This window comes from Atractosteus spatula, chromosome 12 (assembly GCF_055471065.1).
Source record: "Atractosteus spatula isolate fAtrSpa1 chromosome 12, fAtrSpa1.hap1, whole genome shotgun sequence".
NCBI classification, from domain to species: Eukaryota; Metazoa; Chordata; class Actinopteri; order Semionotiformes; family Lepisosteidae; genus Atractosteus; species Atractosteus spatula.
In genome coordinates, this window is record NC_142717.1 from 46,317,743 (window position 1) to 46,343,696 (window position 25,954).

Consider the following 25,954-nt stretch of genomic DNA (forward strand, 5'->3'; position numbering starts at 1 on the left):
ATGTGCAGTAAGTCTACAATGTTCTTGTGTTTTAACAGTATCGCTATTGAATGGATATGAAGTTGATGCTTTATTACGAGAGCTCTGTCTTTAATCCAGTGACCCTGTTAGAGTTTGCACACGGACATTGCCGCTGTCTGAGGTCCTGTGCTTGATAACGCTTGATATTTCACACCGCTGGCCATGAATCATAATAACTACACAGACTCCGCTTTAGGGTTGACGTGCGTGTCTTCAGGGCACAGGATTTGAAAGCTGCAAGGTGATCCTTACATGGAGTCCCAAAGGTGTCGGGAACAGCGGTCACGCCTTGTGCGCGTTCAAGTATATTAACAGCATTAATGATAGTTTATTCGGCTGACGCTTTTATTTTAAGCCAATGACATTTGCATCGTTAGTGGAACACGTTCAAGTAGGGAGCTGCGTCGGCATGCGCAGGCTGCAAAGGAACAGGTAACAGGTTTATTCCAGGGTGAAAAGAGAAGAAAGGAAACACACCGTTTCGGCCGCGGAGCCTCCTTCAGGTGCGAGGGGACACGTTTGGTGAAGTACCTTGCTCGAGGGGACCACAACTGAGATTTAGACCCATGACCTGTCCGGTACCAGGCAGAGCCCTGAGCACCGCTCCGCACTGCGTGAGCACCGAGGGGAGTCACGCTGACCGCTGAAGGGAGGTGGGAGTCCCCACGGCAACATCCGCAGACAGAAAATGAGCTTCGATCTGTCCAAGGTGCTGAAGTGTCCCTTCACAGTGGGCCGCCCATTACATTTGTACGGTAGGTATTCGCCATGTTCGGCGTTATAAACACGTATAAATAGGAGCAGCAAACGGCTGAACTTTCCCCACACTACAGTCTGAAGACGGAATTACGCGCACGAGTCCGAACATACCATTCAGTCATGAGGAAGGTTTAAAATCGCTTTTATTAAGATCGGAAACGGAACTACAACATTACTATACACTGAATAGATCCTTATACCTAACCTAGTGTAACAGATTTAGATGACCGAAGATGTAGTCTTAACTTTCTATGTGATTTTGTTCCAATTAAATGTGGTTTTCTACAGCAGCATAGTGATTCCGCAGTATAAAATCACAAGCCAGGCAGCGTAAGAGCGATACCTTTTCCAAATTACTTCATTCCAAAAGCGTTAAACGCAATTTTTAAAATTATTTTAAAGTCTTCATTCATCATGGCTTTAAGGAGCAATCTTCAGAGTTCTTGTGAGGACTTCTCGTGCTCCGTGTCTTCTCCCGCAGGCGCGTACACGAACCTGGAAGAGAGAGAAGAGATCGGGGGGTGAGGAGGCTGGATATTATCAGCCGGTGGAGCTAGAAAGCGGTACAGAGACCAGCTCACTGCAGGTGACTTAACCTCGGCTATGACATCAAATAGGTTTTTTGATTGTACAAAACACGATTCTCTGTTCCACTGAATAAAACCCGATAGGCCCCATGGAAGTCTTTTTGCGTGAAAATTGAGCGCAACTAGAATCCTGATTCTCATTATACTTTATTTTTTATCTCTGTTTTGCAGAATTTTTTTCATGCAGCCTCCGATCACCTCATAAACACGGTTATGACTTTAAAGAACAAGGGGTTTCTCCGACTTGAATCTGGATGGTAACTGAAAGGAAAATGCACAGTTCACGATTAATCCCAGAACACGCAGTGTGCTTCCAAAAACTACAATTCTGTTTAAAATGTGTAGCTACGGTTGCCGACACTTCCGTTGCTACTGCGATGAATAGGAGTGCAAATAAATACAGAACCACGAATTAGATACATGAAGCGAAGGAAAATTAAAATAAGAAGCAAGTAATAGGTTTATTCCATGCTGAAAAAAGCAAGAAAACACAACGTTTCGGCCGTGGAGCCTTCTTCTGGTGTCATGAAGAAGGGACCTGAAGAAGGCTCCACGGCCGAAACGTGTTCTCTTTTCAGCCTGGAATAAACCTATTACTTGTTCCTTTGCAGCCTACGCATGCTGACGCAGCTCCCCACCTGAACTATCAAAATAAGAATGCTAAGGTGTGGGATAACAAGGGTCCGTATTGGGGAGCTGCCGTATTTAAACTCCCTGTAGGTGTCGGAGTCTAACAATTCCAGCCCCCCGTCTCCCGCGCTCCTACCTGCAGCCCGGAAGCGGCGCCGCGGAGCGGAAGTCCTCCTGCGGGGCGCCCGCTCTCCCGAACCGCTGCGGCAGCGTGGCCGAGGGTGCGGCCGTGCGGGCCCGCCGCTGCGGCACCGCGGGCGGGGCGGGCAGGCGCGCCGGGGCCCGGCCGAAGCGCTGGGGCAGATTGAGCGCCGCCGTGGCCTTGCGTGGCGAGCCCTCAGTCAGGCCTCTGCCGAACCTCAGGGGCAGATTGGCGACGGGCTGGGACGCTCTCCCGAAGCGGAGCGGCAGGTTGGTCACGGAGTGGTACAGTTTCTGAATGGTGGGCACATCGATTTTCCTGGTTATGGATGGCAGGATGTCTTGAATTCTTTCCAGCTCAATACTTCTAAGTTCTTCTTGCATATTTTCATGTGTGGCCTAGAATTAAAGAAAGAGATACTGTACATATATATATTATGACTACCGTTCCAACTCATATGAAAGTTAAACAAATTCCAAGCACTGAAAAGAGCCCATTAACTGTCATTGATTATTATATTGTGCACGGTCTACATTTCAGAAGTGAAAAACTCAGTTCATTTCCTTAGTTGTTAAACTGATGCATGTTATCTTGCCAGACAGATTTAAGAATCCAATCAGAAAGAGCTGCCGATTTTATCCACAGGTGTCTGAGTGAAAAGACCCTTAAAGAGAGACTTGACACTGAAGATGGTGTTGTTCCCTAATCTTCACTCTCCCAAGCTGTGTGCCTGGTGTGTGGGCTAACATTACATTTCCAGTTTCTTTCACAGTTTTAATGACCAGTAAACAAATGATCTTTGGAATGATCCAAGGCTTTTAACACATACAGTACCTACTGTTACATGTAGCTGCAATTTAAATCCCTATTGAAACTGTGATATTATAAAATACCACTTATTTAAGAGGTTCTGAGACATGTTATAAGGATATTGACGTTTGATCTTCGGAAATAATTTTAAAAATTAAGATGAAGGCTTCAGTTCACGATGGTAATGGTGGTCAGAAAACAAAAAAAAAACATACTGCAAAATGGAACAGACAAACCTCACAAAGTCACTGAAATGGGTGACAGAAGATTCCAACAACAGTCTCATGCATGGTGAAATAAATGGTCTAATTCTTCCACAGATCTTATTTGATAGAAACATGGTTCTTATGCGGTGCTGTGCCAGATTGCGAACTCATGTGCTGAATAATGCGAGTCTGAAACGTCGGTCCCGAGCAGTGTCCAGGTCACTCACGTCTGGGTCCAGACGGTCCTGGTCAGCCGAGAGGGGGCGCTCGTCCGCGCTCTGTGCAGATGGGGTCTGGAGCACAGAGCAGCCCAGGAGCAGGAGCACTGGCCAGCAGGAGTTTGATGTCATTCTGTGTGGAGGTTCCCTCAGATCCGTCTGGATACTCTGCTGTGCATGCCTTACTTATAAGGTGCCTAAACAAAACAGTTTTTTTTCCTGCTGACCATACAATGACAACGACCCTCTAATTAAACAACTAATTGAAGCTTAGAACAAAGAATATTCAGGAGAAATGCAGAGAATTTCAGATTGTTCAAAAAAATGTTCTGTTTTGTGCAAGGAAGCAAACTATGTTGTGCTAATTACAATTACTCAGCTCATTAGGTACTTCCAGAGGCCATGGTGACCGGAGACCTGGGTTAAGCAATGCATGCCCAGTGGAGGAGAGATAATGGTCCCCATTTAACTTCCCATTCATGTCAGAACTAGGACAAATAATGGGATTCATCCCAAACATTCATCCCAAACAGATTTTCATTGACAGAACCACTGATTCAGATGAAAGACCTTCACCCCACTCAATCAAATACAATTTTAAACTTGCATATTATTTTACATTTCATACTAAGCATGCACTGATAAAGACACGACATTTGTTCCCTGAATTTTGACCTTTAATGAAATGTTAACACCTCTTCAGTGGAGACCGAGTTAACAGCCATTTTACCTTCAGTGTCCCGATTTGATTACTCAGGGACAGTATTTGTACAGATCTGCCTGCTGGGAGAGTGAGTATTAATTGCCACCGTACAGTATGTGTGGAGGAGCACTGGGATTTACAGCAATGCACCAGGTGTGGACCAGGCTGGTCTTTAGTTCAGCCCTGCACTGGAAGAAACACCCCTGAATGAACAAATCCAGAATTATTCATGACAACAAGAAACTCCTTTCGACCTGGAATCAAATTAGGGTTTCACATAGCAAGCAGATGCCGGAAGAGGTTCTCTCTTCTGAAGTGTACTGGCAACTAAAAGCTGCTGTATTCAGTGCTGCTTTGTCCATGAAGAGCTGTGAGATGCTGCTGAAAGGCTGTGCCACAAACACTTGGCCTGATCCAGATTGTGCAGGCCTGCAGTAGGAGACACACTGAGACGCACTGGGAGAGGGAGGGGGAGAGATGGCCAGTGGCCAGCATCATAAACCCCATGACATTTTTTTATGTTTTCTAAAAATGCTTGAAAGCAAATTATTTTTAAAAATTTGCTTCATTACAATTAGTTTACATTCTACCAATTAACAAATATCTGAGTACTTTACATGTTGCCGAACTGCCTCCCAAGAGATCCGTGTTAGAAAATTATTTGTTTTGTTTATTTGCTTTTTTACTTGTCATCTTCACAGAATTGACTGAACTACCGTACTCGGATAGTACGTCCAACCTGTGTTTTAGTGCCCTCTTGTGGAAAAGAGTGGGAACAACATCCATCTTCTTTTTTTCATGTCCAGAAATAAGGTCAATTCTACATGAAGCAGCAACGTTTGTGTCCCACATGCAACTCCGCTGAGAAAATGGAAATTGCTTCTATGCGCAACACGACATGAGCCGAGGCTTCCAGGAGTAATCAGTGGAAAGTACTCAGTATAATAGCGTAGACACAGATATTTGTTCTTTTATGTTAAAAGAATGACTTTAACTGTGGATATCTAAATTTCACCGTTTACTGTATTATTTATTATATTTATATAATATTATTTATTATTATTTATTTATTCCTATTACTTTATTAAAACCTATTACTTGTTCCTTTGCAGCCTACGCATGCTGACGCAGCTCCCCACCTGAACTGCTAAAGCATATTGTTTACTGTGTACTGTATATATACACTGCTCATTATTGTTTTGATTAAGCCTGAAGCTGTTTATTGAATTAGTAATACACACAGCATGTACTTGTTATCCTACATGGTATTTTATAAAAAGAAAAACATCCTGCTGCTGGAATCTCAGACAAGGCCTGGAGCGCCGACTTTAAGTGACTGTACTATTTTAGACAAAGATATGACTCCTTTTAAAAGCCAAATCACCAAACCACCAAGCACCACTTTAAAAAAATCAGATGAAATTTGTCATTCAGTTAAAATCACATGGTTCCTCACAGCCTTAGTCCCCTCTGTTACACATGTTAAACCACAATGATTATTAAAGGAAAACCAATATGTATGTTACTGTTCTATTGATGCAGGCAGAAAGCAGAATGCTAGCAGATTGTCTTCAACAACAGCATTTAAGCATGAAACACCCTAGAGCACCCTACTGCTTCTGTGACACCTCCTCAGCCAGCCTGACAGTAACAGATGAACAGAGATCAATAGCAGTTCAGCAGTTTCCAGCAGAAGCAGGATTGTGTGTGGTTCGCTACTCTCTCAGCAGAGCCTACTGTATCTTGACAGTAACAGGCCCTTATACACCCTGCCTGAGAGAGGCACCCCTGTACCCACAGGCAGTGGGCGAGGGGGTGCCCCCTCACACCTGCCCCTTGACGCAGAGGAGCCCGTCCATGGACAGGAGCACAGGCAGCTGTCCCCCGTGCCCTCACCTGCCTGCAGGCTGGAAGGAGCGAGGGAGCACGGGCCGACAGGTCCTGGGAACGTGGGAAAGGTCACAAACATGAAGCCCATGCAGCCCTTTCGCCAGTTAGTAGCTAACTGGTCCCAGGGTCTCAATCAGTCGTTTCTTGCAGGAATCCAGGATATCGTCTCTAACCGCACGGCTGAGAAGCTTGTTCCAGACTCCCACAACCCTTGTTGTGGAAAGAAATGCCTCCTGTGCTCAGTGTTTAAAGCTCCTCCCTGTGGCTCCCACTGGTCTCCTCCCATGGGTGTTCCTCTGTTCATTCTGAAGAAGTCCGTTGGGTTGATTTTGCCAGCGCCCTTGAGGATTTAAAATACTTGTACCAGGTCTCCTTGCAGTCATCACTGTTCAGGACTGAAAAGGTTCAGCTCCTCCGCCTGTCAGTGTAGTTCATTCCCTTAAGCCCTGGGATGCAGCTGGTGGCTGTTCTCTGGACTGTGTCCTGAGCAGCGATATCTGTTCTCTACTGTGGCGATCGTCTCGTCCCCAGTGCACAGAGCTGGGGGGATGCTGGGTACAGTCTGCTAGTGATATGCCCCAGGCTCGGCCCCATAACCACAGAGCTCAACAAAAGCCTTCACTGGCTGAGCCAGTTTTAATACCAGGTGATGGCAGATTATTTCTTTTAGCTCGCACACTGTCCAAGCGTGCTGTAACTTTACACTGCGCACTGATGCAGCTGTTATTTACTGACTCTCCAAAGGCACTGTGGAAGACATCAAGCGTGCAGTTGCGTTTCACTGCCACGCCAGAGGGGCTTGTCTTCCCAGCACCTGCCTCCCCAGATCTGAACCCGGCCCCACCTGGGCCACCGGCCAGCCAGGGCTAGAGCACACGGGCAGAGGCCTCAGGCCTGTGACTCACACTTCTGCCGATATCTACAGTAGGACTGGTACCTCAGCCAGTGTTAAAAGAGCCCAGGATCTCTGGGTAGGAAAAGTGTAGTGGACCGGTGTTGGATGAGCTGTAGTTTTCAATACAATGTACTGTAATTGATGTACAGGAAAAGGCACCTTTTCAGACTGGGTCTCTTGAATTAAGCTGGATTTATTGTGACCAAACAAAAGAGGGAGCTTGTTTCCTTTTTTTCCCCAGTAATGTCAATCAACTTGAAGATTTTCTAAATATTCAGACGATGAGAGGACGTTTCATCAAACATGGCATCAAATCTATTTCAGTCTTTTGTTTCGAAAATGAGTGACAAACCTTTTATCTAAAAGATTGAACGTGCAGTTTATCTGAATGCCTAATAAATGTTTCTGAAAATGCTCAGTCAGCAATGCTGGGGTGAAATGGGGGCTTCATCCATTTAATCCCATCGCAGGAAGAGCGACGGCAGCTTTTAATTAGCAGAGTCCCTGGACGTTAAAGGTTTGTACTATTCCAGGTAGATCAATGGCTTGGGTGACAGTGTTCTACTAAAGTCGCCATTCGCGATTTCCAAGCAGCTACTGTAATTACACTCACACGAGCTCCCAGACAGCGAGAGACGAAGAGGAGGCGGGACGCGCACGATGAAGAAGGTTAGAAGTCCTCCGATTCAGATGCGCACAAGCCCACAGTACAAGACCGGCGCACAGGTGCGCTACACCTGCACAGCCTGTTCCAGAAGAAAAACCTCTGAGCTCTTTATAATTTTGAACAGCTCTGCGCGCATTCCTTCTGTTCGATACGAGTGATGTTAAGCTCTTTCATTTTAAAGAAACACACGTTTACCTTTACACTTTCATCGAGAATCTACTGTTCATAACTGTCCGTACAGCTGTGCAGGGCTCTCTGCTGGCCAGACCGCTCTCCCGCTGGCCGAGGCGCATTAGAAATCTGAAGGCAGACTCAATTGCCAAGGCGCTGTGTTAAGACCGAAATCTCCAGAGTCCTCCCCGTCTCCCGACTGACAGCAGGTCTTTATAAACTGCCTGCTTCGTTATTTTACTGCAGAATCACCAGAACTCCGCTTTATTTTTCTACTTGTCACAGCAGGATTCCGTTTAAAAGGGGAAGACGGCGCTCTTCGACACTAGTGATAAAAAGTTGCTGAGCGTAATGAACGGGTAGCTCTTCGGGAGATGCAGGCTGGTCTGCGAAGGGGCATGTGTTTGGTAAAGACCTGGTAGACTGTAACGCAACGGGGCACATTTAGCGGCTGACTGTCTCTCTGCCGCGTCTCAGAATGACTGACTTTGGCTTTTCGGACGTGGAAGCGTTCCTGGACTGCCACCCGGATCTTTTCGAAGACTACTTGATTCGAAAGGGGAAGTGTGAAGCGGTGAGCAGGTGGCTGAGAGCGCACCAGCCGCACAAGGCGCCACCAGAAGACAAGCACAGCCCGGGCTCTGGCTCAGAGCCGCTCCGGGATGCCAAAGCCGACGGTTTCCAGCGGCGATCCTCCCACATGCAGCTGAGGAGGAACTTCGCTCGCTCCCGAGCCATGACCGCGCACCGGACCTACGGCGAGCACGACAACCTCGGCTCCCACGACCCCCAGTCCAGCACGCGGAGGAGAGCCCTCCTGCGCAAAGCCAGCTCCTTGCCCCCCACCCCGGCGCACATCCTGAGCGCCCTGCTGGAGTCCAGAGTCAACGTGCCCCAGTACGCCTCCAGCGCCATCGAGTACAAGCGCAGGCTCAGGGAGTCGAACGAGAGGGAGTTTTTCTTAGAGCTCGTCAAGGACATCTCCAACGACCTGGACATGCCCAGTCTCTGCTGCAAGATTCTCCTAAACGTGTGCATCCTGGTGGACGCGGACAGGTGCTCTCTGTTCCTGGTGGAGGGCCCGCCTCACAAGAGGACGCTGGTATCCAAGTTTTTCGACGTTCACTCGGGGACGACCGTGCTGCCCTCGTCCAGCACGGAGAACTCCAGCGAGGTGCAGGTGCCCTGGGGGAAGGGCATCATTGGCTACGTGGCTGAACACGGCGAGACCGTCAATATCCCCGACGCCTATGAGGTGAGCGCACCGGCTGCAGCGGGAATCTGGCCCTTGAACCGATTCCAGTTTCTCACGTTTTATTTAGATGCTTTACCATCGCGCTGCAAATCAAGAGAACCGGGGAACCTTCCTTGACTCGGAAATCCGATTTTTTTAAACGCAGGTGCTGATAGCAAACGTCTCTACAGGTGGGAGTCTGACCCTGACTGCCCCATGAAGTGTGACTGTATCGTACAAGTCACAGAAGGCATGATGAAATAACATCAGCAAATCCATGAGCAAACTGCACATCTGTGATCATTCCTTGATCTTCTTCTAAATAAGATGCTGTCTCAGCTTCCCATTAACACTACAGGTCTACTGAGTTCACACAACAATAACTTTTTCCAGTAAGCACATTAAAACAATCTTAAAATAGTAATAGCACTGATATTCTACACAGAAATAAGAAATTTAATATAATATTTGGATGTGGAGTGTAGTACATATATTTGCAAATATTAACACATCTCACATATGTATTACACTGACTAAGCAGATGAAGAGACGGTATCAATATCATCATTTTTAAATTCATGATAAAAGAAAGCTCCTGCAATTATTCTCTTTATATTATCTCAGTTCAGACTTGAACAAACTTTTCTATGCTCCCTTGAAAGAGACTTTTTAGCTTTCGATTAGCAACTGGCCAATGAAAAGTGATTTAAACAAAAGCAGTTGCTGGAAGTGATGTGTATTCATGAGATCTTGACTGTTTTCCTGTACACCAGTAGCTCGTTTGTGTCGGAGCTGTAGCTCATTATGACATGACCACAGGCTTCAACCAGGGCTACATCCTCCCTCAGGTCAGGTCTAGGGGGACTTCGCTGGCAGAAATGAGGTCAGAATCTATTGTCCACTTGAAGTAATTGTTAAGACCATGTGAACTTGAGATGTTTTGCCCATTTATAGAGGCTGATTTTCAGTGTGTTCTTCCATTCTTCTAATGGATACATACAGTGGTCAAATCTGTACAAGCCGGGCTGATTCTGTAAAGTTTTTGTTATTGGCGTCCTCCTGGAAGCAATTATTTCAGGGTTTCGGAAAGATGTGCGGTTTCTTGACTGGAGTTCGCTGCCATAGAGGTGAAAGAAACGTCACCAAGGATTTTCTGCTCTTGTTCCAAACAGTACTGTAAGGAGGTGTGTGTGTGTCTGTATCTTAGAAGGGAATATGTTTTATATTTCGGAAAACAGAAACAATGTATGTAAGTGGTGTGAAATGTTTTAAATATGATTATCAGGTACATAGGCATAATCTAGGAAACAGATGGTTCCTTTCTAGAAAGGATAAAAGTCTCTTTACCCCTCCTGTATAATATGTACAGTACATTTTCCAGGTTAATTGGCACCTGTAACTGATCTGCTTGCTGGTTTAGACTTCTTCCTGCTCCCAGTCCTTGGCTTGAAAACAAGCTTAGTGCACTATTTCCAACAAATTCAGCACAAAGAACTTGAAGCCAACTCTCATCAGCTTGTTACTTGTTCTCCTTTCATTTTGTCAAACAGCACTTACACTGAGAGGTGATCAATTCAAATTAAAAAGATGCAGGTAGAAATGGCACAACCAGACCCTGGGTACCAGACACTCAGTGAGTCTATGTTTTTCCTGCTGCTTACTGTATGTCCAATTAGTTCTGTTTCAGCTATCACTCCTGAATGAATGCAGTCCTGAAAATCACTAATTACCACAGGGTTCAAACGAATTACAAATCTCATTCAGCTTTTCAAGAGCTGAAAGTAAGTTTTGTTTTTTTTAAAAAAAGCCTCAAACAGAAAATTGAAGTTTCTTAGCACTGGTGATTAAGGGCACATCTGGAACAAAACCAGAAGACACAGGGTCCCCCAGGCTGGGGCTGAGATCCGCTCTTCTAACAAAGAGCAAACCCTCGGAGAACAGGCAGAGCGAAGAACCGCCAGTGTGTGAAACCTCAGATCGTCTTTCTAGTGGAAATCCAGTCTTTCTAGCTCGCTCGCGGAAAGATACTGACTGAATCTCGCCTTTAAATCAGTCCCAGTGTCCCTGCTCTTCTCTTCTCTGTGAAGCACAGACGGTTATAAAGGATCGTTAGGATTCTGAAGGCGGTGCTGTGTGTGTTCTTGTTCAATAAAGCCTTCATCTCTCCAGGAGCCTCCTCTTTCCTTCAGATGTGTAAAGACGACTCTGCTGCCTGTTGGCTGTAGTGGTGAAAGAGCTGTCTCCCCCAGGACTGCACCTGGAGGGCAGGCCTGTGAGAAGGGGAAGCACGGCGGCAGCTCTCTGCGGAGCGCTGCCTCTAGCTGTTTACCAGCAGGTCTTGGGAAAGTTCGGGAATTGTTTATTAACACATGTCAATCAGAGCTTGCCGGTCTCCGGCTCCCTGAAATCCCTTCGACAGTGTGGCTTCCTGAGGATTCTGTTTGCCTGGAGCAATATTGCTGCTCCGATGAGCTTCAGCGAGTTCAAACACACATACAGTATAAATGAAGAGCATGCACTGTACATCATTGTGACTGTGGTGGCCGTTGAGGGAGCGACTGTATCATCCCTTCAGACATGTTGCAGTTCCTATCCTGTGTCACACATCCCGCCCCATTCCTGTCTGTGTCAGTCAGTAGACTGTGAACGTCAGGGCCAGCTCAACACCTCCGCAGCTGGCTTGTGTCTGAGGGGCTGGTGAGACAGCCCCTCAGACAACCTGTGAGACAGGTCGGCGGGGCCACACAGAGCAGCAGCTGGTTTAAAGACAGATTCGCCCCGCACTCCCTTGGAATTTCCTTCTGCAGGAAAAAGGCAGTGTCACTTAGACAATAGTAACACAGATCTGCAGCTATCCCAACAAAACTACACCACATTAGTTACAGTAATTCAGGTTTGAAGAGTTTGCCGAGTTGCACAGTGCTGTTGCAAAGGTCGAAGACTGTAGTTTTCTTTTTACTGATGACACCGGTGTCTGTTTCTGCATCTGTACTGAGAGGTTTTGAAACACAACAAATGCTATCTAAAATTCATGCAGTAAATTGTGTTTTCACTGATGGTCAGTGTATATTCAGATTTCCATTTTGGGACACCAGTATGTACTGTATATTGAAAACAAGGAGCATCAAATAATATTGTTAGATACCTGTACATTGATGTTTTTAGCTCTATTTAATTGATAGGACTTATCCAATGGCCGAATCAAAGCATTGCTCTGCAATGAGAAACTCAAAAGGACCTCTCAGGGAGGCCAAACAACCCATCGTCATGCTCTTCCAAACAAAGATGTACATCATTTACTGTAACAGACTACCTGCTTATTTTATTATAACACAGTATAACAGCTTTTGAAGGAATCGACACTCTCATCTTCTCCTCAAGGTTCTCATCTTCAGTCACTGATGAAGACTGTTTCATGCAAGCCAAATGCCCGAAAGCTCCCGAATACTCTCGTCAGTGCTTCTGGTGATTTTCAAAGGTTTTGTGAGCCACAACAAAACCTGCTCCCCGTTTTCTCAAAGCAGCTCTAAAAGGAGAGGACCTCACTTTACCTGCGGCATACCGTTAACAGCAAATTCCTGAGAATTAGGTGGTCAGTTTGCTCAATGGGGAAAAACTGGACCTCGGACAGAGTTCTCCTGTCCAAAGACAAATGAAAAAAAAAATGCTGAGTGCAGTTCTGCCTCACGGTGGAAATATTAGCTGACATTTCTTTATAAAAGCAGGTTAACACACAGGAACTTGCAACCGTGTGGGTAGCATTGCTTATAAAGATGGTACTGGTAAGCCCGTACCGTATGTCTGACTCCGTGCTGTTTGTCTGAAGGTGTTTAATTCGCCTCAAATGTTCCAGGACCATCGGTTCAGTGACGAGATTGATAAACTGACGGGGTACAAAACGAAGTCCATTCTCTGCATGTCCATCTGCAACAGTGACGGAGAGGTCATTGGCGTGGCGCAGGCGATCAACAAGAACCCGAGTGGCGGTCCTTTCACCGAGGACGACGAAAAGGTGAGAATCGTTTTTGCTGGAAGTCCCAGCCACGAAAGTTGCAATTGTGCAGAAAAGAGAAAATGCACTCATGGATCCAAGTCATCGTCAGAGCTGCCTCGGTAGAACAGGAAGGAAACTGGAAGGTTTGTATGATTCAAAACAACAATAAAGGACTGCAGAAAAATCACATTTACACGAGGCCTTTGTCAAATCTTACTTGACAGCATTGCAAGAGTGTGTAAGATAAAGATCACTGGATCTCGGCGCTGTTTGCCAGCTATCACACGAGCAAACAGAAAGTAAATAGAAGAAAACTGAATCAGGTAGTTACAGACCAATAATTCTCACTTCTTTTACATGTAAGGTTATGAGACCATTACATAATTGTTGTGAGAATGATTATAAGAACTATTAGAAAATAATCTCCATGGAAATAATATCCTATGGAAAACTCAACATGGATTTAGAAAAGGTAGGGCTTGCCCATCCAATGTATTGTTTCTTGAATAAACAAGAACAGCAATGAACACACAGAGCATGTGATGTAAGGTATTAAAATATTTAGAAGGTTTCTGGTAAAGTTCCTCATAAAATATTACGTCTGAAACTGCAGGTGATAGGCACTCAGGGTTGTTTGCGTGTTTGGAATGAAACACTAGTTTCAGAGGTGAAATTAGTCATGTTTGCAGATAACAGGAGGCCAAGCAAGCACTGTGGAAGCAGAAACTGAAATTCTAGACTGGTCAAATACCTGGCAGATGATCTTTAATGTAGACAGGTGCAGGGTTTTGCATACAAGTACTAAATATAAATTCTAAATACGAAATAGGAAACGCTGTGCTAGAAGAGGCTACTGTGTTTATGCTGTTTTTATGTTGATGCATTATTTACATCTTCTAGACAATGCGGGGAAGCAAATAGGCAATTAAAAGTAACAATATTAAGTTACAAATCTAGAATTTAAATCAAGAAATGACGTGAAAACTACTGTAAACTAGTAAGACCCCATTTAGAATATTGTGTACTATTTTAGTCACCTCATTATTGAAAATCAACCAATTCAGATTGGAGCAACTAAAAGTGTTTCAGGAGTTTTCTTTGTCTGACTGGCTGAAGGAACAGAAGTGTTGTAGCCTCAGAAAGAGACAAAACCAAGGGGTGTGTCCAAGTCCTGAAGTCCCGAGAGGCACTGGAGGACAGTGGGGTCCGTTCTGCCCATGTGGTGCTTTTGGTATTTAGTGCTAACCGATCCCAGGAACTCATCCAGCTGTTTCTTGAAGGAAGCCGGGATATCAGTTTCAACCACACTGCTTGTTCCAGCCTCCCACCACCCTCTGAGTAAAGTGCCTCCTGTTCTCAGGTTTAAATGCACTTCCCTGAAATTTGCACTGTGACCCCTGGTTTGTTTTCCACTGGATTTGGATTATTTTGGATTCTTGAATCAGGTCCCCTCATAGTCCTTTCTGTTGTAGACTCAAAGGATTCAGGTCCTTCAGCCTCTCACTCTGGGGCTTTGCTTTCAGTCTCGACGAACTGATGTATTGTATAGAGAGCCTTGCCAACACACTCAGACCCTTGCAGTTTTCACATTTCACTGCTTTAAAGCAAGCAGACACGGCAGGTGAAATAGCAGTTAATATTTACTGTATGGACTCGACCCACTCCACACGTTCAAAGCAAAAATCTAAAATAAAGAAGTAAATTGACCATCTGAAAAAAACGGAAAGATCGTCATTGCATAACCCTTTGAGGTGACCACCCTCAACGTTTAAAAAGAAGTGTACCCCTCATTTAGTCAATTTCAGTAAAACAGGACAGCATTGAGAGAGTCTGAAGACTTTTGCAAGGCAAAGCATAATTCTAAGATGATCTTCCTCGATTTAAATTGGAATGAGATCCTCAGATCAGTTAGCTACCAGCTACCAAATGGCAAGTAGTCCAATGTCCTCCTCAATGTCCAATGTGACCTTTCGATAGTTCTTGACAACAACATAACCAGATTGTGTATGGGGCTACAGACCAAATGTGGTCATTGAGGGGTTTATAAAAACACTCAGCAGTGACAGAGATGTGTGTGATCTCTAGATGCATCAATGTGCAGAATTTTTGCAAATCCAGATTTTTACAAAGGGTGTCGACTTTTTGTCTAAATTCTGAGCTTTTTCAGTGTGGAAAACAGGCACATATTTTATACCGGTGAAACAGAATTTGACATTTTCTGTTTCAGTATAATTTCCAATTTCTTCATCCCCCCCACGAACAATTCCTCTTCTCCACCAGCAGAGGGAGCCCGCAAGCTCACGTCATTCCCACGCTCGAACACTAGATGGCAGAGACACCGCAAACAGGACTCACGTGAAGCCCTACAGCATTTCCCATGTTTGTACGACGTTTTTAAAGTGTGTGAAATATGAGTAAAGATTCTGTTATTTCTAACTAATTTGTGAAAACGGGTATTTCTTCGCATTAGTTTTGGGATCATTTTAAAAGATGGATACATCTTAGCATACCCCTACTTAAATTATTAACCACAAGACAGAATTATCTATTATTGAAGTTCATATGCCTTTATGCACTTCAGTGTGACTGGACCCATCTGAAAAAGGGGATTAAATATTCTTTTTGTTAAGTGAACTTTCATTAGTTTACCTTCAAAGAAGTTGTGGCCACCAGACGCTACTCGTGCCTCATCAGACCTGTTCTACCTCATTTTGAGCAGCACAGCGAGACTCCCAGTTATCAACCAGCCCCTCCCAGCACAGCACAGGGGGTTCCGATACTGAGCTCCAGTTTGCTCTTTCTGGGTCATCTGGAACGAGGTGCTTTCGATATCTTCTGTCTTGTCTCTGCTCTTCCTCCTCTTCACTCTGCTTCACCAGCCTCTCAACAGTGTCTTTCTGGACTGTCGATTGACACTTACTCATTTACCCAGCCCTTCCTTGGCTAGTGTAAACCAAGGTGAACTTTACGACTGCCTTGATCACTGAATCTGGGCCCCCTACCTCTCAGTCAAACACCCCTTCGCTTCAAAGCCGGAGATGTTGACACTAGCCAGGTGTTACCCATCATATCTAGATAGAGACACTTCCTTAGTCACCCAAAGCCGTGACAATATCTCTGAAATCTCCTGGAGGCAGCAATGCAGAGACCAGACGTTCACACGGGATTCTCATTTAAGGTCTAAGCCATGTTTTATATTAATATTACATCCCTCGATCTAACTTGTTCTGCCATTGTCTGTGCCATTTACACTGAAAGTCTTAGTAGCAGGACAGAAGCTTGCAGATCCCCTCATTTAGCATCAGGTCCAACAGGGATGATGCCCCTCTAAATATTGCTCTTTGTTTGCTGTGCTTAAGTACAGCACAGAGTACATTCTAAGTACATTCGCACAGAGCATCAGCTGGGATTTCAGCCCTTACAGCAAATATTTAATAGATAGAGTGATGATAAAAATTAAATTCCTGCTATGCAGAACCTGCCCTATCATTGCAGTCCAGTGCACTTTATCTTAAAAACCTGGAGAGTTCCTGTGAATTCCACACCGAAACGCATCGCTTTCTAGAGCCCTTATGGAATGAGAAGGTGTCCTTTCATACTATGGAACGAGCCACCGGAGTTTCTTCATTAGTGTTGGATGTTCTGTGCACTCCCCCAAAAGCCTTCATGTTTTCGGATAGTTAAACCAAAGTTATTTGTTGGATCAATTCATTTTCACACCACTCTAATTACATATGCCTGTGGTGTGCAAATTTAATCAATACTCAATTATGCACATCCTTGCAGTGACTTGAAAGCCGTCGAGATGAAAGCCTTGTTCGCAGCTCGCTAAGAGAATGCCTGATTCACGCTGGTAATAACTGGTCCTATCAATGGGAACAGATTCCAACAGGCCAGAAATCAATACCTGGGGTACAGATTCACAGGAAATTCAGAACACTAAGATTTGCATTAAACAAATTAACTCGGCGAGGAGAGACCTACCTGTCAACAGAACAGTCGAAAAAAGTATAAATTATATTGTAATTTATTGCATTTATAGAATGGCAATGCAGAAGGGGGCAGATGCAGTTAATCTGCCACTGAAATGACCCACGTCAGACCAGGGGAGGAGAGAAGCTGCTTCTCCAGCTGAGTTAAGGGGGAGCCTTCGGGAGGCCAGAGTGCATCCCCTGAGCGGAACTTGGGCAGGACTCCAGGGCCCATGAGCAGTGCAGCAGAGTCCTGCTTTGTCTGATGCCCCACCCCAGTGCTGACCAGGCCAGGCCCTGCTCCTATCCAGGAAGGAGGCCACAGACAGCTCCACCCGCAGGCAACGTGCAGTGTGATCGCAGTTACGAACACTTACCACAGGAACTGTGCACAATACAGCACGTTGGCCGTTTTCCCAAACTCATACCACACACTTCCTTTCCTTTGAAACAGCACCCACAGGTCAGATAGAACAGATCGATTGTTACACGTTTTATTCTCTGTTATGTGTCCCTGTGCTCTGCTGCACTCACCGCCGATGTGACAGCGTGCGGTGCATTCGCTTACGTAGAGTGAACTGTTACACATACTGTCAACAAACTGTTCTTTACAGAAGCTACCCAAGTCACGCAATAGTGTTTTAAGTTTGAATTTGAAACAAATAAACTATCCTTTACAGAATACATGAAGATGTAAATTTAAGATTTTCTACATCTCTTTCTTACTGGAATGAAGCTGGATAGCCAGTTGTGGAAACTGAAGGAATCCCTACTTGAAAACTTATGCTTCCGTTATTCAGTTCATTCATGTGCCATTAACATATAGAAACAAACAGCAGTTCAGCAGATGTTGAGGTCAAGCTCACTTACAGGCAGAATTTGTGTGGTATTTGGGAGGGAATGTACCCATGAGGAAAGCTCTCATCCAGGGAGAAAATAACAGTTTAGTGTTGTGAATCTTAGGGGTTAAACAGGAAAGGGTCTTTTCTCAGGGCTCTTTAAAATGAGCTTTTGTTGGAATTAAATGTCAGCCTGAATATGTGGGCAGGTCATGAAAACGGCAAACTGTCATTGTAGAAGGCTCCCGGCTCGCAGGCCTGTTTTGCAGATCGCTGCAGACAAGCGCTCCTTGCTCATGCATTATTGAGCCGGCAGCACGAGTCGCAGAAGAGCGCTCAGTACGCATGCCGGGGCTGTGCTAAATGTTTAATTCTCTCTCAGCAGCGGAGGGAGCAGATGAAAGCAGAGTGCGTTGCCGAAGCTCGTGCGCAGACAGAAATCATTTCAAAGCACTGAAAGTCCGAGCTGATTATCCCAGCTCTCTCTGGTTCTTTTTGCAGCCCAATAAACTCCTGGAGTTTTCTGGAGAAAACTGATTCGATCTTTTTGCTTAGCTGCAAAGCCTTTGATCCAGGCTGTGAGATCCTGCCTCTCTCAGTTAATTGGTGTCAGACTTCAGTAGCGCTGCCTCTGACAGACCCAGCGCTCTCAGCCTCTGTCCGCCAGTCACAGGGGCTCTCAGCTGCTCCTGTCCCAGTTCTCCCTCCAACAGACCCAGTGCTCTCAGCCTCTGTCTGCCAGTCACAGGAGCTCTCAGCTTTTTTGGGGGGTTTTTCAGAGCCCTGATTCATTGCACTCTCTTATTTTCCTCTCGGTGCAGCACGTGTGGTATGATGGGTGTCAGTTACCTGCTGTCCTCTGTTCAGCACAGCCCCATGTTCCTCTTCAGGTTTCAACCTGTAATTCACTTCTAGAATTTGTGACAGACATTCCTATCTTTCTCCTTGCCTTGAAACGTTCCTCTAATGTATGTGGTATTTTTGGTGCTCTCAGGTCCTGCAGATGTACCTACCGTTCTGTGGAATATCGATCAGCAACGCAAAGCTGTTTTCTGAGTCGCGCAAAGAGTATGAAAGGAGCAGGGTAAGACATCTGCTTAGACTCCTCCTATCTCCTACTACCTGCCTGTCTGTCTAATCTCTATCAGCAGTCTGTACTGTAAGCAGAAAACAGAACTACCTTTAAATGCAAAGCAAGGCCTAAATTACAGCCGAGTCAAGCATGGTAAAGCAAAGCAGTAAACAGTGCAGAGACCCACCAAATCCTCAGCCAAGAGCGCCGTCCACGTTTACTCTTTGCAATTGCAGTCTCATCGAGAGTTACAGTAATCTTGTTTGTGAAAAGCCCAAGATGTCATTATGCGATCCCCTCTGGAGTCAGACAGTGAGTGAGAAATTATCGCTCTTTTCCTCGAGGCTATGTGCTCCAGCTGTGCGCCAGGAGCCAGGGGCTTCACTCTGAACATCTGCATCAGCTGTGAGCTCTTATCCCTTTGCATCTGAAAGGAGCAGGGAAGGACTAGGAAAGACACACAGTGTGAATCTGACTGTGACTATCACTGTGCCTCAGAGCGGAGCTCTGGGTCCATATCAGTTCTCTCTGAAAGATCAGCTCCGCTTTGCTTTTCAAAATTCCCCTGCAGCGCTGTAACTGTCTTGATCCTTACCAGGAGGCTTTGACTCTGACTGGATTTAACAAAGTGTTCCTTAAACCTTCCTGACCGGTCTTTTATTGGAGGCGCCGAAGAGGCATGTGAAGTTGAGCTTGCGCTGTGGGTGTGTTTTTCAGGCCCTGCTGGAGGTGGTGAACGATCTGTTCGAGGAGCAGACGGACCTGGAGAAGGTTGTGAGGAAGATCATGCAGAGAGCGCTGACGCTGCTGCAGTGTGAGAGGTGCTCCGTGCTGCTCCTGGAGGACATCAGCTCCCCGGTACCGTGTCTCTCGCCCCTCACAGAGCACACGGGCAGCCCTGACCCACACCCACAACATCCACCTGTAGATCGAAGGGTGACAATCGCAGGGCAATATCCCCAGGGCAATTCCCTGCACTGCCAGTTAAAACAGGTTTCATACCCCAGAATCAGGGGAGGTATTTTAAAGGTTTCCTGAAGATCTGCTAGTGGTCTTGAGGTTAGTGTAGGCTGTTATTATTACCTCTTCTGGATTACTGAAATAGGGGAATTTGACTTCAGCAGCAGATATGTCTGCAAGAATCTCTTTACCACAAAAAATACATTCATGCTCTGTGAGCTCATTTCCTATGAAACTACATTATTCTAATGAGAATGTCTAATATGGACACCTTTGATCTGGCTATTGTGAGTTAATATACCATACATGGAAAACGATGGCTGTCATTAAAAGTACATTTAGCAGCAAACATGAAGAGTAAAACTGCACCATTTGATGACAGATGACAGATGATCTGGTTTTTCCATCTGCATGAGTTTGTTTTCATCTGCTAGCTATAGGCTTGAGCATCACCATCTGTTGGGAAGCGCTGCAGCAGAGCTATTGCTCAGGACGCCGAGAGGTGAGGGATAGACAGAAGCACAGGATTAAAAAAAATAACTATTATTATTTATTATTAATATTAGAGGTGAGGGATAGACAGAAGCACAGGATTAACAGTTGACAGTTAGAAGCAGTTTGCCAAGAGGAGCTCCTGAGCGCCAGGCAGGTGTCAGGCCGCAAGGCTGACAAGGATTTTGATGGCTTGGAGATAATATTTATACCATCTTCACGTCTGTCTTGTGTTGTGCAGGTTGTTAAGTTTTCAAAGACATTTGAACTCATGTCTCCCCTGAGCTGCACGGACCAGGACCTCAGGTGAGCCTTCTGTTCTTATTAACCCTGCAGAGCCAGAGGGAGACAGCCCCCTTTTCACAAACAGCCCAGTGGTCTTCATTGCTAATAAAAAATAGCAGTATTATGGCTCACAAAATCATACACATATCAGGATGTGATTTAAACATTTGTTATATAATATTTGACATAGTCTCTGTAAGGTTTGTCACAGAGTGAATTTCAAGCAAAGAGTCAACCAGCAGCCAGGAACCAAAGTCCAAGGAACTTTCAAAACACTGATAGTGTCGGATGTGATAGGGAGCTGCCTGAACACCAGCAGAGCGCTTGTTGTTTTCTGTGCGGTGTGCAGTTGTCTGCAGATGTTTCTGTTCTCTGGTAGACGAGAGAATCCTTTCGTGGATCCGAGTAAATGTTTGTTTCGCCAGTGAGGGGAACACATTCGGTTCTATGATAAACGCAGTCGGCTGGCGCGTGGGGATCTTAAAGCGCAGCCCTGATTAGCCTCAGGTGCTGTAGCTGCGCATTCCCACACGCCGCGGAGTGGGGAGTGTAGTGGGAGGTGTAGTCCACTGTCACACCTTGAGGATAAAGTTGTATAAAAGCACAGGAAGAGCATAAAAACATTTCAAAGACCCTCAATTGCTCTTTGAACATGTTGCAGTCAATCATCAAGAAGATTAAGTTTAGGTCAGGCTGTCTTTTCAAACTGAGCAGCTGGGCAAGGAGGGAACTGGTCAGCGATGCCACTGGGAGGCCAACAGTGACTTTGAAAGAGCTACAGAGGTCAGAGGACAGAGGGCACAGAATGTCCATGGCTCACTGATATCCCTGGTCACTCCACTAAGGGGCTTGTATGAAACTGATAAAATGCATCTCAAATCCCACGTGGGTTTGCAACATAGCACCTGAGTGATACTGTAAATATGTGGCAAAAGGTTTATTGTGGTTCCAATATTGGAACATTTTGGTTTTGATGCAAAGCGTTATATCTGACTCAAAACGAACACACTGTAGTGCATCACTCAGTCAACACCCTCCCTACTGTCAAACACAGGGGTGGCAGAATTAAGTTATAGTTCTGCTTCTTATCAGCAGGGACTGGGAAGCTTGTGAAGACTGATGGAAGGATAGATGGAGCAAAGTCCTGGCAAATCTTAAGAATAAGAAAGCAAGTGGCCTTGAGTAGCTCAGTCAGAGTCCCCTACTGAGAATCTGTGAGATCAGGTGTTTAGACCTGAAAGAACAAAGAGGAGTCAAGCAATCTGCCAAGAAGAATGGGCAGAAATCTCAATTCTTAGCTGCATGCAGTTGTCATTGTTCGTTTGATTTCTCTTTAGCTTTTGACATTTATTGTTACTTACTGTATCTTACCCTTAGAAGTCTTTAATTTGAGTGTTCCAGATTTTAATAAAATATTAAATATGAAAAGAGTGTGAATACTTTTAAGGCACTGAAGTGATCTATATAATGAGCAAAACAACATGAATGCATTCCTATTACCGATACAGAATTACTTTGACAGTATTTAAATGATCGCAGGTACGATACCACCTCCTCCTTTAAAAGCCATTATACTTCTTGCAAGGGCTATAGATGGAGCTTGTGGGTCACTTCTTGCCACCTAACCCTACTCTTCATGCCTCCCTGACCGTGCCAGCCTGGAGAAGCTATCTTGTTCCGACTGGCTGATCAATAACAGCATCGCGGAGCTGGTGGCCTCCACTGGCCTGCCGGTGAACATCAGCGATGTGTGTCAGGACCCGCGCTTCGACACCGAGGTACGGCACAGACAGCCCTGTCCCTCTGGGCTCTCCACAAGGTGACAACAACATGTCACTCGGCCCCTGGGGCTGAGAGTTTAAGCCGTGTGTGAGGTCTCTGCCCTGGATGAGATTAAATTGACACTCCAGTCCACCTTGTTGGAAATGTTTAAAGTTTTTGGTTTACACTTCTTTGGGTTTCAGTCCTGAGATCATTTATTCCTGCAGTGGTCACTTAGTCCTCATGAAAGCTCTTGAGGTGGGGGGGGGGGATGAAGCAGACTTTAGCCTCTTCTAAACTCAGCACCACTGCTCAGGAACATGGTCAGGTTGTCAGGGTCTTGATCAAGCCTCTCTTCAGAACAATGACACCTCTTTCTGTGAGTGTCATCACCTACATCACCCTACTGGGGAGCTGGATTGCAAATTCTGGCCCAGGGGGAAGAGCGCCACCTACTGGTCCACCAGCAGGTTTCTCTTGAGGTCTCCACTCCAGTCCCGATCAGGCTCCGGGGTGGCAGTGAAGTTGTCAGAACATGGCAGAAGCTGAGTGACTCTCTGGTGGGTTGGAGGAGCTTTCAGTTCCTTCTCATTGGGTCCAGAGTAAAGACACAACCGGCTGTACCGATAGATGGGAATTTGAGCAGAGTGGAATGAAAACAGTTGGTTATTATAATTCTTAAAAATTTAGTCTATCTTTTTTTTATTGTTATTAAGAATAGAAAGACAGGAGACTGCACTGATGTATGTGCAGTTCTGCTGAAAAACTGCATGGCCTTAGTTAGACCAAGTCAGACTTCAAGAGCACTGAAGCTGGAAACTCCCTCTCTGGTAGAACGGTCTTGCCTCTGATCACTGTGTCTTCCAGGCAGACCAGGCCTCTGGGTTCCCCATTCGCTCTGTGCTCTGTGTCCCCATCTGGAACAGGACTCATCAGATTATTGGTGGGTATGCTGCAGAAATGACCCTGGGCTGGACGGGCCTGCCCACTGTCCCACAGGCCCGCAGTGTGCGAATCTCTCATCTGCCTCTTTCTGCCATGCAGGTGTGGCTCAGATTCTGAATCGACTGGACAGGAAGACGTTTGATGATGCTGATCAAAGGCTCTTTGAGGTACATGTCCTGCCCAGCTGCATGAGGCTGTTGATCTCCTGCATGCAGATGTTGAACTATTTCAGTAGTAAAATTATTTAGCTCTTCATGGGCCGGTCTTTGCTTGGTGTTGTTCATGCTGAAGAATACCGATTCCTTCTGTGCCAAAATTGAGTTCAGTACTTGTTCTATTTCTGACAGGTCTGAGGCCTGGCCTGGCCCCACTTGAGCATCTATTTACCAGCTCTCCTCACTTCAGAGCTCAGCTGTCTGATTTGCATGCATGAAACATTCATAGGGATAACTCAAGCTTAAGGGGTAAACAATAAGAGTCTCTCACAAAAATGCAACCAGTCAAGACAAGTTCAGGCTGCTGTTTCTTCCTTTCCTTCCTTGTTTTATAGATTCAAATAATATTAAATCTAATGGGTAAAACTTATTTCTGGTCTAATTACTGGAAGAAGATTGTTTGCAGAAGCTTTTGAGTTTCGTTTTACGCCTTTGGGCCTTTGATAGCTACCAGGGTACCTTCAAGCCGGTGCTTTATTCTGAAATGAGAAGCACATGGTTCGTAGTTTTATTGGCTGCTCTCCTGGAAACTGCTTCATTAACTCTTTAGTGACCTCTAGTGGAAATGTTGCTGTACAGCAATTGTTATTATTACCGTTTTATAAATGCACACACTAGCATGCAAATCTTATTCTTTTTGAATTCGTCTTTATCAGGCAGAAAGAAAAACTTACAGGGCTCTGTATAACAATTACTGGATAATAGATACAACATGGAATAGAATGTTACTAGTTTTAGTGATTTCTGTATTTAGTTTGATGTGAAATGAAGTGCATATCAGCTCTCCTCCCACTTTCTTCAGACAGCATACAGTGTCCTTGTCTTCATTTGGAGTGGTTGTTTTTCATACAGTTTGCAGAATGCAGCTTTTCCCATCCATGAGAAGTCTCTGCACACAGCTGTAGCTATGAGATATATGTACTGTGCCACAGTCACAGTTCACAGGACAATCACTGCCTTCTCCCCTCAGACTGGCCCTGCAGCCTTGAGCCCTGAGCTGCACATGGACCATTTCACTCTGCCCCAGGCCTGGAGCTCCTGACATCAGTCACTGACTAAATTATATTTCATCCCTGTGTGAACAGTAATGACACTTACTGTGGATTAACACATTTGTATAAATGTATGTATCATGTACTCATGGTAACTTTTTTTTTCCCCTGTGTGTGACAACCTTTAATCCATCCATCCAACTCAGGGTTGCCGAGAAGCCAGAGCCTACCCAGCAAGCAACAGGCACAAGGCAGGGTACACCCTGGACAGGCCACTAGTCCATCGCAGGTCACACACACATGCAGGAAATGACAACAACAGTCCCTGTTTAAATCAGTCTCAAGCACTGCCCTCCTTCCTGCAGGTATGGTCTTGATCTTGCATGCGTGTGGTTTTGAGTGTTTCACTAAAGCTTGAATTTCTGTCTCTCATTTTAGGCTTTTGTCATCTTCTGTGGACTAGGAATCAATAACACCATGATGTACAACCAAGTGAAAAAGACGTGGGCCAAGCAGTCTGTTGCTCTTGATGTAAGCTTCTTTAACACACCAAGCATTCAGAGATACTTCTTCCCTCTAACTGCAACAGACTGCTGGCAATGCTACATACTTAACCAAGTTTTTATGTACAGAGGTACAGCACACTGACATGTTACTGAGCAGATAGGACAGAGGTCAGTTCCTTGTGCTGATTAATGTTGTCATCAGCCGGAGGTCTGCTGTGAGTGTGTGTGGCCACCTGTGATGTGCACTTTGCACGAGGAGGTCTCGTGTGGATTCTATCCTGTTCCTCTCCTACAGCCTGGACAGGCCCGGGTCTGATCTCTGGTCTCCGAGGCCTAGATGCCACGGGCCGTCCCAGCTCATCCCACCATGTTTAATAGGGATCAGGTCTGGAAAGAAGGGCATCCACAGTCTAAGTGTCATACCAAGGTAGGATGGTGCCTGCAGGAAGGAGCAGCCCAGACAATGAGATCCAGTGCACAGTCTCAGCCCAGCCTCCAATGTGCCAGCAGTGTTGATAAGAGGGGAGTACTGGCTGTTTGCTGCGTTTAAAGTCTTCATTTTCACTGGGTTTGACATTAAGCGAGGCGAGTCACTGCATTGTCAGTTCCCAGTAAAGGTCGTTCAGTAATGTCAACCAAGTATAACAGCCAGCTGTGTTACCAGGGGTGAGTTTCCCGAAAACGATTAATCTTAGAGACTAACGAGCAACTTTACGATGTACGTACGTAACGTACGAGCTACTTTTTCGTGCGTTTCCCAAAACCCCTCTTAATCGGTCATTTAACGAGCGAGTATAAAGTACTTCTTTGTTAACCCCGCCCCTGAAGTCGCTTAGCAAAAAGCATCACAAGTCGATTGAAAAACAATCGATTGACAATACTTTCATTATATGGTGTCGGTTTTGGTCCTTCAGTGGGATGAAAAAGTTGTGAAAATGACTATGAAGTAAACTTGACATCATAATTTAACAACCATTTAAGCGAAAACG

General features: G+C 45.4%; 2 protein-coding genes across 2 annotated transcripts in view; one reads left to right on the forward strand and one right to left on the reverse strand.

Moving 5' to 3' along the window:
* Positions 1-1,214: 1,214 nt before the first annotated feature.
* npvf (neuropeptide VF precursor) lies at positions 1,215-3,505 on the reverse strand. Its single transcript, XM_088928608.1, has 3 exons — positions 3,383-3,505; positions 2,134-2,537; positions 1,215-1,275 (listed from the first exon to the last, which is right to left on the reverse strand). Exons 1-3 carry the CDS (start codon positions 3,503-3,505, stop codon positions 1,215-1,217), a joined length of 588 nt encoding a protein of 195 aa, XP_088784734.1.
* A 4,672-nt stretch (positions 3,506-8,177) lies between these two features.
* The window catches only part of pde11al (phosphodiesterase 11a, like), a 32,995-nt gene continuing 15,218 nt past the window's right edge, over positions 8,178-25,954 (forward strand). The window contains exons 1-9 of the mRNA XM_088929208.1: positions 8,178-8,954; positions 12,787-12,945; positions 18,732-18,821; positions 19,527-19,667; positions 20,503-20,567; positions 22,204-22,324; positions 23,175-23,250; positions 23,352-23,419; positions 24,898-24,990. Of these exons, the coding sequence (XP_088785334.1) occupies positions 8,178-8,954; positions 12,787-12,945; positions 18,732-18,821; positions 19,527-19,667; positions 20,503-20,567; positions 22,204-22,324; positions 23,175-23,250; positions 23,352-23,419; positions 24,898-24,990 (1,590 nt within the window). The remainder of the gene's footprint in view (positions 8,955-12,786; positions 12,946-18,731; positions 18,822-19,526; positions 19,668-20,502; positions 20,568-22,203; positions 22,325-23,174; positions 23,251-23,351; positions 23,420-24,897; positions 24,991-25,954) is intronic.

Coding starts and splice junctions, on each gene's coding strand:
- npvf (XM_088928608.1), bottom strand. CDS start 3,505: ATGACATCAAACTCCTGCTGGCCAGTGCTCCTGCTCCTGGGCTGCTCT. Junction 2,538..3,382: donor AGGACCGTCTGGACCCAGAC/GTGAGTGACCTG, acceptor CTTTAATTCTAG/GCCACACATGAAAATATGCA. Junction 1,276..2,133: donor GCGCCGCTTCCGGGCTGCAG/GTAGGAGCGCGG, acceptor TCTCTCTTCCAG/GTTCGTGTACGCGCCTGCGG.